Here is a 10941-nt window from a genome sequence, read left to right on the forward strand (position 1 = left end):
GGAGGGCTTGGACCATACTCATCTTTTCCAGAACACGAGGCCCCTTCCAACTCTGAAATCCTAGGATTTGAGGAAACCATGCCAAGGACTTACAGAAATTACCTTTTCTGGGTTCACACTTGCTCTGGGTTTTCTAGCACCTTCCTTCTCAGGTGAGAACTTCAGTTCCCTGTGCTGGTTTCTCCCTGGAGGTCAGAGGCTGCCGGACTTGCACAAACTGGGACTATGGGGAAGACTATCTGCTCTCCGTCAGCAGGAAGGAGGTCTGTGTCTAAGGCTGGTAGACACAGATTTGTTAAGTAATCCTCTGGAGTAGGGAGGTAGCTCCTTCATAGAAGAGGTTGTGCAGGGTCCTCTTGGGGAGGGGCCTTTCATGGATAAGCACTGGAATGAAAATGAAAGAAACTCTTGGACCGTCTGTCTTTGTAATTCCCCTCCCCCTCCCCCACTACAGATGTCGTCTGTCAGGAGCAGGCAACAGACGGTCCAGGGGTCCATCTGTGTTACTGTTCTCAATAGAGTTCCATGTTTCCCCACCGACACTCCCTTGGCCCCTCGACTGATTGCCACTTGGTGATTAAAGGAAGGAGAAACACTAAGGTAACTAGACCTCAGTTCTAAGCCATCCCCACTCCCAACCCCACAAGCATCCTGCCATATGGACTTGTGCAATGTCTGAGTGTGGAGGAGCACCCCTCCTACCTCCCTCTTGTATGGTGTGGGGGCGCAGGGGTCTGGGGGTGGGCAAAACACAGGGAAATAGCCGGACTGCTGTACTGAAACAGGTAGAAGAAAGCCTTCCCAGCCTCTGAGATATGGCCCCTTCTGGCCTTGGCTCCTCCTGCCCCCGCTGTGGTATGTGGTATATGTCTTACATAGTGCGTGCACAGTATGCTGTCCCCTGCCGGACCAAGCGCCTCTGTTATACCAGGGTCCAGCCAGTTCCTGGTACGAAGCAGGGCCCACTGAAGTCAGAGGAGGTAGGCTGGAGCCCTAGATCCAGGCGGCCTTGTTCAGGACCTCAGCTTTGCCTCAGTGATCCTCCCTCTCCTGCAACGTGCTTTCTGCCTGGGTGTTTCCTCCTGTCAGGGGTAACAGTACCTACTTCATAAGGTCGAAGCGCACATGTAGTGGCTCATCTCCGAATGTGGAACCGGCCCTCTCTGTGGTGGCTAGACACTGACCACTTTCCTCTCTCACTTCTTATTTGGGAGTTACACAGATGTGGGCTGGGTCATCCGCCTCTCCTGCACTCTGGCAGCCATGGTAACAAAGAGCATGAGGATTAGAGAATGGCTCAGCACCCGCCATGCCCCAACTCTGAGCATCACTGAGGGAAGGGAGCCTGAACTCCAGCATGGGGAGGGGGCTCTGGATTAAATCTACTTGTAGGTTTCCGCTGTCTCCCTTTCTCCCGGCTTTGGATTCTAGGATGCAGGTGGAAGGGGAAACTCTCACCCCTCACACCCACCGCGAGGGGCTTCTGCGGTCAGCTCATAGATGTCTCCCCGTCCTTCTTCAGAAACCATAACTCTCCCCCTGCGTGTCCCACCTCCAGGCTTCCCCACCGAGTCTGACCCCCCACCCTCCTTTCCCGGATCTCAAACTTTCCCTCAGCTTATTTACCACTTTTTACTGTGCCCGCATCTCCACGAACCACTAAAGCCATCGTTCATTCCCAAACTTCAAATCTCAACCAACAAGCATTCACAGACTGCTTCCAGGTAGCACGGATTGCCCAGATGTCCTGTCCCTCCTGCTGCCGTGGGTGACTAGGCTTACCCCACTGAGTGCCCAAGTTCCCCAGAGTTTCCCGAGCCCGGCGGTCCACGGCGCGCTGAGGGCGGGGCTCGCCATAGCGGGTCCCCCACCCCCGGGGCGGTGCCTGAGTGTCGGGGGCGAGGCCATTGGAGGCCGCTCCCCACGCCTCTCGGGAGTCTATAAAGCAAGGCTACACGGGGCCCGCTCGGCTGGACTCCCCCAGCCATCGCCAACACTGCAGAGCCGAGTGAGCGCAGCCTCCAAGGGGCTCCGGGCGCCGGAGCCATGACCCTCCGCCGACTCAGGAAGCTGCAGCAGAAGGAGGAGGCGGCGGCCACACCGGACCCCGCTGGTCCGGCTCCCGACTCGGAAGCAACTCCGACCCGCTCGGGCCCCCCAGCCGCCGCCGCTCCGCCTGGAGCCCCGGGGGACGAGCTGTACGCCGCGCTGGAGGACTACCATCCTGCGGAGCTGTACCGCGCGCTCGCAGTATCCGGGGGCACCCTGCCCCGCCGAAAGGTGCGTTCCCTAACCTACGCCCCCAGACTCAACCGCGTGTCAGCGCCAGGGCCACCCGCCTCGCTCGGCCCTGTCCTCAAAAGGCGCCCACTCCCGGCTCGGAAGGCTGTGGTCCCCGCCACCACGACGCCCCCAGTTGGGTTGGCTCTCCTCCACTCCCCACACGCGAACGCCCCATCTCCTCCCACTCTCCTGCTTTGACTCCGCCCCAGCACCCCCTTTTTCCTCCTGGCTCCATCTGGCTTTCTGCCGCCTCCCGCTCTGCCTGTCGGTGTCTAGAAGTCTAGAAACTCTCAGGACCCCCTCGCCGAGAACCTCCTGAAGTTGGAACATGAAGGGCTAGGGAAAGAACCCCGCCACTTGCTTCAGACAAGTTGAGGGTCCTGGAGCCCCGGGCGAGAGAGAAACTAATGGCTCCTTAGAAGTAGTGCTGCGAATTCCCGAGAACACCCCCTCCGCTAGGACGCCGGGCTTCCCGGGCTCAGGGCCTCAAGCTTTGTCCCGCATCCAAGATGCGGGTTGTGAGAGCACCTCCCTCCTGACTTCAGCCAGGACCGGACGCGGTGGGAGAGGTCACAGGGCAGGAAGGATGCGGGCCGCACCCGCTCGCTCTCTGCGTCCCCCGCCTCCCGTACTCCCCCCGTTAGTGAGACTGTTCCTCTGGCCTGGGAAGACCTGAGTGCTGAGACCACAGACCTAGGTTAGGGAGAAGGGATGGGTGGCCTTTCCACGCGGCCCCCTCCTTCTCTCCTGGTCCCTGGCTCCCCACTTCACACAATGAACAGCTTGTTGAGAATTTGCATTTTATGAAAATCGGGTTGAAAGACAAAGGGGTCTCTCTGTACTACCCAGTCCTTCCTCCTTGGCCTATTTGGGTACTGTCCCCACCCTGAGGCTAATCTTTGGTTCTGAAAGAGGGTCCCCTTCTCCTCCTAGCTTTGGGGCAGCTTGGGGGTTAGGGAGTGTTACCCAGAGCACAACCCAGGAAGGCCTCAAGCTGTTTTGGCACTTTGGGGGAGGGCTGATCCCGGGTGGGACTTCCTCCATCCTCTAAGAACTAACATCTTAGGAGGGACAGAGTTTGTTTTAGGCTCTCTGGGACCCTGAAGAGTTAGGGGGGGGTCTTCTCCAAAAAAGAAACCCCCGTTTCTCAACTATAGTGTGAGACAGGTTTGACTCGGATTTTATTTTTATTTAGTTATATACTTTGTTTTAAAAAAATGCATGGCAATATTAAGAGACTCGGGTCTATCTGGAGGACATACAGCCGGCTCCATCCACAGTCGGCCCCCAGGCAACCTGTTCTTAGGAGCTTTGGCACCTCTACCACCTTCAGGCTGGCATTGCCAGCCTCCTGTCCGAGCTCCTGACTCTGCTTTTCCGGACTACTGTCTGTCTGAACCATTAAATGGACAGACCCAGCTGGCTGGGACCCTGGACTTAGTTAGGACCTTAAGTCCGGTGGCTTCTTACCTTTCTTTCTCTGCAACTAGGAGAAAGCTCCTGCCTCAGCTTTTGGGGCCTGGAAGGCCTGGCCCGTCAGACATGATCCCAGCAGTGAAGATCATTCTAAAGTCAAAATCTTCCCCAAGCTGGTTAGTGGAGGATAAGAGGTCATCTAGAACCCAGAACAGTTGTGTCCCGGAGGTCCCAGGGTTGGTGTGAACTCCGGGAGGGGGAATAGTAGCCACACTTGGCAGAAAGTTACACCAGCACCAAAGCAGAGGGCAGGTTGGGAGGGAAGACTGGCAACAGGAAGTAGGGTGCTACACTCAGAACTGGGGTTCAGGTCAGAGTCTCAGCACCTGCTCAAGGGCAGCCCCACTTCTCATTGTCTTTTCTGGCCATTTTCCTACCCAGGGCTCAGGATTCCGGTGGAAGAATTTCAGTCAGAGCCCTGAACAGCAGCGGTGAGTCACCCCCACCCAAAGCCCCTGCTGTGGTCCAGAAAAGTGAGGTGTTGGGGGCGGGGAGTACCACACAGCAGCTCAACCCACTCCCCCTGGAAGGCATCTTCCATCCTTGAGCATGACTTCCCTGCTGGGATTGAGGGGCAGGTGGGGGTGTGGGCTGTATGAAGGGGCGGCAGAATAAGGGGGGGCACTTTTGAGTCATTAGGTGCTCCTTAACCACCCCCAATCTCTGTCAGTTGCCTCTTCCTGGATTAGTGAGAGGTGGCGCTAGGAAGTAGGAGACACCTGGGAGTTATCCTAACTTCTCCTCTGTGGCTTCCCTAAGCCCACCCAGCCCACCACAGTGGACCCAGACACTATATGACCAGATGTTTGAATCTGACACCCCCAACCTTTAGTCTCGTGTGGGTCTCATCCCGTGGTCTCATCCCGTGGCTGCACTTGGATTTGAGATGTGGGAGGGCTCGGTGCTCACCCCAGGACCCAAAGCTTAGGTTCACTGTAGCCCGTGTCTCACGGGTCTCATGCCTGATTTGGACCTGGCTTCCCTTGAAATGGGCCAGCAAACTGTGGCCTACTGGACAAACTTATTTTAATTTTTTTGGTTTTATTTTTCTTATTTGTTTGTTTTGTTTGTGGTTTTCTTTCTTTTTTTTTCTTCTTCTTTTTTTTCTTTTGAGACAGGGTCTCTCTACAGACCCCTGGCTGTAGACCAGGATGGCTTTAAACTCACAGAGATCCTCCTGCCTCCACCTCCCCCGTGCTTAAAGGTGTGCACCACCATGGCCAGCGTATTTTAATATTTTAAAGGGTTGTAAAACAAACTCTTATGACAGAAGCCATATGGACCACAAAACCTAAACTATTTACCATCTGACTCTCTGCAGTAAAGTCCACAGACCCTGCCAGGAACCCAGAAAGCCCTGGGACAGACATAGGGCTTCCAGGCTCCCTGCTCCTGCCCCAGAAAACACAGGGCTAAAAGCTCCTTTTGAAGAAGGGGGAGTGAGCTGCATTGGGTGGCAGGGGGTGTGGACTCAGGTTAGGAGCTGGAGGCCGGCTCTTCGGAGCCTTTCTGAGGCTGCCAGACTTAAAGGGGCCTTAGGATCCACTTTATTCTGCCTCTGGCTGGCGGGAAGGAAGGGGAGGGGGTGGGCAGAGGAAACCCTGGACTCCCCTAGCAGGCTAGAATCTGGAGTAGTTCCAGACCATTGTGTCCAGCAGGCAGCCTTCAGTTCGGGAAGGGGTGGCCCCAGGTTCCCCTCCCCCAGCCTTCACATCTGGTGGGCTGGCCACACCACAGCTGGGAGGAGTGGCTGTGGTCTGCGCCCAGCCTCGTGACTGGCCCCCGGGGGGGGGGGGGGGCTGTCTTCTCCCCAAAGCAGCTGAGCTAGGATGCTCTTGCCCTGGGGCCAAATTGGGGGCCTCAGTTACTGAGTTGTGTACGTGGCTGGGATGCTGCTAGGCGGCCACCTTTCTCAGGGACAGCCTTCCCTGGTGCCTCCCTCCTCCCCCTGTAGATGGCTAATTTAATTCTGTGCAGCTCCCTGAGGCCAATTTCAGTTGGGTTTGGGAAGGGCATTCCAAAAATCTGTAAAGGATGAGCTGTCACTGGAGATTCTGGGTCCTCCTGGAATGTTCTAGATCAGCCTTCATCCTTGAGAGCTAAGCTGTGGGGCTGCCACACTCTTGTTTTTGTTATTATATTTTGAGACAGAGCTTCACTATGTAGCTCAGACTCAAACAGAACATCCTCCTGCCTCAGTATCTCAAGTGCCAGGATTACAGATTCGGGTCACCATAGCCAGCTAGCTCTTCCATACTTTCCTGGGTTCCTGTATCTTATGCAGGAAGGTGCTAACTTTGGAGAAAACGGACAACCAGACCTTCGGCTTCGAGATCCAGGTGGGAAAAACTGGGCATAGAGGGGTGAGGGGTCAGGAGGCCAGTGTGAAGGCTGGGCAAATCTGTTTGCCTCTGTTCTGAGTGTCCTGTTGCCTGTTCACAGACTTACGGCCTTCACCACCGAGAGGAGCAGCGCGTAGAGATGGTGACCTTCGTCTGCCGAGTTCACGAGTCCAGCCCTGCCCAGCTAGCTGGGCTCACACCAGGTAGACCTTGAGCCCAGAACACAGGGGTCTGGGATCGTGGAGAACTTTACTCCTAAGAAGAGGCATTAATGTTTTTTTCTCCTTCATCCTCCAACTTGGAGAAGGCTAGAAAAATGAACAGAATCTGGTTTCAGGCACACTGGCTTTTTAGTGCAGGACCCTGTGGAGTTCTTGATGGACAGCAGTGTCGTGAGATGGTTCCCTGAGCCCAGAGCAGAGCCCAGGGAAGAGATGGTACTGCCGCACAGCTGTTCCGCTTCCTGGCAGCTGTGTGGCCCAGCTGGGCAGAGTCTGGTAGAGGAGCGATCTACCGGGTCTTTCAGATTGGCCCATGAGACCTCTCTTCCCTACTCCAGCTGGGCCCCAGGTGTTCTTTGGCCCTTACCTTCTTTCCCACATACCAGCAACACTTTGCTAGGTAGTTCCTGATTGTCCTTGCTGTTGTCTCGCAGCCAGGATCCATACTGGTTTTTACAGATGGCAAACAAGCACTTAAAGCCCTGCCCAGGGTCAGGGCCTGACCTCTAAAAGCTGAAGCTTCGCATGCCTTGAGCCAGTGAGAGCTCCCAGCTGGGCACTAATCCCATGCCTTCCCTATACTGAAGGAGTCCAAGACAGGTCTGGGATAAACAGACGTAGCTAACTCCAGGAGGAGCTTGGGAACCTGGGAGGGCTCCCGTTGGGAGAGAGGGCTTCCTGAGGGTGTGTCTCACAACTTAGTTCTCAGATCCCCAGCGCTGAGCCTAGGTTTCTCTCTCCAACAAGCTGGTGGTCTCTGTGCAGGGAGAAATGCTATGGTTTTGTATACTTTTGTTGTATTTTGAGACAGGGTTTCTCTGTGTAGCTCTGGCTGTCCTGGAAATTACTCTGTAGACCAGGCTGGCCTTGAACTCACAGAGATCTGTCTGCCCCTGTCTGGGTGCTGGGATTAAAGGTGTGCACCACCACCACCCAGCTAGGGTGGTGTTTAATTGGGGTAAAAGAGATGCCCAGGTCCCCCCGCTATGCTGAAGGAAATTCAGGGAAAGTTCTCTAGGTTACCATTCTTGCCCTTCCTGGCAGGGGACACCATTGCCAGTGTCAACGGCCTCAACGTGGAAGGCATCCGGCACCGGGAGATTGTTGATATCATCAAGGCATCTGGCAACGTTCTCAGGTATTCATGTCTAGGTGCAATGCCTAAGGGCTCCTGAGCGCAGCCTTGCGGCAGCCCCTCTGCCTTCAGGCTCACTCAGCCTTTGTCCCCTCGATCCCTCAGACTGGAAACTCTGTATGGGACATCCATTCGGAAGGCAGAACTGGAGGCGCGCCTGCAGTACCTTAAGGTGGGGACCAAACCAGGCCAGGTTCTACCCTACTTTTCCCATGTTCTGGCCTTCAGACCCACTCTGAAGGACTCCATCTTTCTCAGCCTCCCTCAGCCCTGGGACTTCTGTGCCTTCCTCTTGACCTGTGTGTCCCCATATCCTGGTGTCTGCTAGTCCTGACAGCTGGCTGCATGTGTCTTACAGCAAACCCTGTATGAGAAGTGGGGAGAATACAGATCGCTAATGGTTCAGGAGCAGCGGCTAGTGCATGGTGAGTATGTCGGGCATCCTGACAGACGTCCCCATCACTGCCCCCTCTTAAACAAGCAGGCTGCTGGCTCACAGTACAGAGGCAGAGGTACTGTTTCGGACACAGCATCACCCTAAACTGACTTAAACTGAGAAGCAAAATCCAGTTTTGTTCTCACTGTTGCGCTCTGGGCGTTAGGGTTGAACACCAAGAGAGTTACGATTTATTTTTAAAAAGAAAACAATTTCCCTTAATCTCAGCACCCGGGAGGCAGAGACGGGGATCTCTGAGAGTTTGAGGCCAGCCTGGTCTACATTAGTAGGTCCCAGGACTGCCAGGGCTATGTGGAGAGACTGTCTCCAACAAAGAAGTCTGCGTGTGTCATTCCTTTCTGTGGCCTCCCTTTCTGTCCCAAAGTGGCACTCTTGAGTTTATTAACTCCAGCTTTAGAACCAGAAGGCTGAGGCTCAAGGCAGGCCAACAGGAAAGAACTGGATATCCTGCCCATGCCCTCTGACCCTTAGCCTAGGGCACTCAGGATTCAGGAAGCTCTCTGGTCTTCTGTCGCCACAGGCCTGGTGGTGAAGGACCCAAGCATCTATGACACACTGGAGTCCGTGCGCTCCTGCCTCTACGGCGCCGGCCTGCTCCCAGGCTCGCTGCCCTTTGGGCCTCTGCTCGCTGCGCCTGGGGGTCCCCGTGGGGGCGCGCGGCCGACCAAGGGGGACACCGACGACGCCGTATACCACACGTGCTTCTTCGGTGGCACCGAACCGCAGGCGCTGCCACCCCCGCCGCCCCCCGCGCGCACGCCAGGCCCAGGCTCCGCCGAGGCCCCGGCGTCCGTGCTGTGTCCCGCTCCCCGCGCCACGCTCAGCCGCAGCGCCAGTGTGCGGTGCGCGGGCCCGAGCGGGGGTGGCGGCGGGGGGCGCGCCGGGCGCGCTCTGGACTGAGGCCCGCGAGCAGGCCCTGTGCGGCGCCGGGCTACGCAAGACCAAGTACCGCAGCTTCCGCCGGCGGCTGCTCAAGTTCATCCCCGGACTCAACCGCTCCCTGGAGGAGGAGGAGAGCCAGCTGTAGGGGCGCGGGTGGGCAGGCGGGAGGTATTTATTTATTTATTCATTGTAACAGCCAGTGCAAAAATGGGAGCAGTAGTGCCGGTCCAAGGACCTCAAGAGCCCAAAGCTGCGGGAGAGGGTCCTTGCTAGCTCTGGCAGGTCTGGTCGGTTCACAGCTTGTCTCTGCTGAGGAAAAGGGGAGCCTAGTTGCTTTCTTTCCTCCCCTACATCACCACAGGATCTCTGCAGGGGGAGAATAGACACTAGGAGTTGGGAGAGGTCTGACGGACCAAAGAGGGCTGTGCAGCCTACAGTCTGGGCCAGTTGTGCCTTGTGGGGGCCTGTCCCAAAAGCCCTCTTCCTCAGCTTTGCTTGCTCCCCAGTTCTTATCCTTGGGGAGAGGAGATCCGTGATGGATCATTCCCCACCCCGTACACACACGCGCGCACACACACACACACATCCAAGGGGGCAAGGTGCTGGGTCCCTCTCTCGAGTCTTGACCCTAAGGGCTTAACCCCTCTCCAGGGGCCTGTACTAAGTGGGTCCTGCCAGGCAGGGGTCCTGGGTTCTGCGCTCCTTGGGGAACAGGAAAGAGTACATTCAGGTGGGGTGGGGCAGTCTGGACTGTACCACCGTTTTTTTGGTTTTTTTTTTTGTTTTTTTTTTTTTTGCATATGTTACTTCTAAACCACAAACTGTATAAAATTGATGGTATTTTGCATCTGTGTCAGCGTGGTAACTGCCTGTGGGGGAGGACTGTGCTCAGGCAAGCTCTGACTCCACCATGCAGCCCCCTCCAAACACACAGGCTGCGTTTTACATCTTTCTTTTAGCCTGAAGCCAGGAAAATTGTCTAGGGGATTTTAATGAACATGTACTGGCCTGAATTGAGCCCCCACTCCACCCCCCACAACCCGAGCCTCCTGTTGGCGACCATTTTGAAGATTTCCTCCCCAGATCCTCACAACAGACATAGGGGTCTCTTGTCTAGAGTCCTTACTGTCCCTGTGGGAAAGCCTGGCCCACTGGGGAGCACCTGAGGTTCACAGACAGCCACTGTCCACCCACCCTGTGACAGGTTCAGACTCCTGTCCCCAGTTGGCCCATTCCTGTGAGCCATGAGCATCTTGTTTCTGGGCCCCTTGCTGCTCCGGAGCTGGCTACGGACCTTCCTGGGCTCTCTCTGCATTTGATACTCCACAAGTGTCTCCTGCCTCTCTAAGGCCTGCCCATCAGTCAGATGTGGCCACGCCCTCTGTGACATCACCGTCTGGAACTGTCTTGACTTTGTGGGTTTAGCATTTGGCCTGCCCTCCCCACTCACAAGGTCGCTTGCTTCTGGCAACAGAGCCCAGGGACTTTCTGCTTTTATGTACTGCCCAATCCTAGTACACAAGACCCGCAATACAGTGCGTTCCAGGTTAGCCCCAGAATGTCACCACGTGCCTTGAAACAACCTGCTGAGTGACAGACTTGGTAGTCACAGGGCAAGCTAGCAGCAGAGTAGGGCCTGGCACCTAGGACCCCTACTCCATGTCAGTGGCCAGCATTCAGTTGTAGCTTTGAGAGACGTGCCCCTCCCTGGGCACACCCCACTCCACATACTGTGTTTCCCTTCCATGTGTGGACATCATTTCTGCCCCTGATGTGGGAGGGTCATTAACTCTCATTGGTTAATAAAGAAACTGCCTTGGCCCTTTGATAGGACAACAGCTTAGATAGGAGGAGTAGACAGAACAGAATGCTGGGAGAAAAAAGCAGATTCAGACAGACGCCATAGCTCTCCTCTCCGAGATGGACGTAGGCTAGAATCTTTCTCGGTAAGCCACCATCTCGTGGTGCTACACAGATTATTAGAAATGGGTTGATCAAGATGTGAGAATTAGCCAAGAAGAGGCTAGAACTAATGGGCCAAGCAGTGTTTAAAAGAATACAGTTTCAGCCGGGCGGTGGTGGCGCACGCCTTTAATCCCAGCACTTGGGAGGCAGAGGCAGGCGGATCTCTGTGAGTTCGAGACC

At 55.7% G+C, this 10941-nt stretch overlaps 1 protein-coding gene across 1 annotated transcript; it reads left to right on the plus strand.

Annotated features, from left to right (window-relative positions):
* Positions 1 to 1960: 1960 nt before the first annotated feature.
* On the plus strand, positions 1961 to 9605 carry Tamalin (trafficking regulator and scaffold protein tamalin). The gene is given in 9 exon segments (XM_057792804.1): positions 1961 to 2280; positions 4141 to 4190; positions 6044 to 6098; positions 6202 to 6304; positions 7367 to 7460; positions 7563 to 7629; positions 7816 to 7882; positions 8435 to 8784; positions 8786 to 9605. Coding segments are annotated over 9 exon segments (1176 nt in total). The 5' UTR covers positions 1961 to 2046; the 3' UTR covers positions 8942 to 9605.
* Positions 9606 to 10941: the final 1336 nt, after the last annotated feature.

Source organism: Chionomys nivalis, chromosome 17 (genome assembly GCF_950005125.1).
Source record: "Chionomys nivalis chromosome 17, mChiNiv1.1, whole genome shotgun sequence".
Taxonomy (NCBI): domain Eukaryota; kingdom Metazoa; phylum Chordata; class Mammalia; order Rodentia; family Cricetidae; genus Chionomys; species Chionomys nivalis.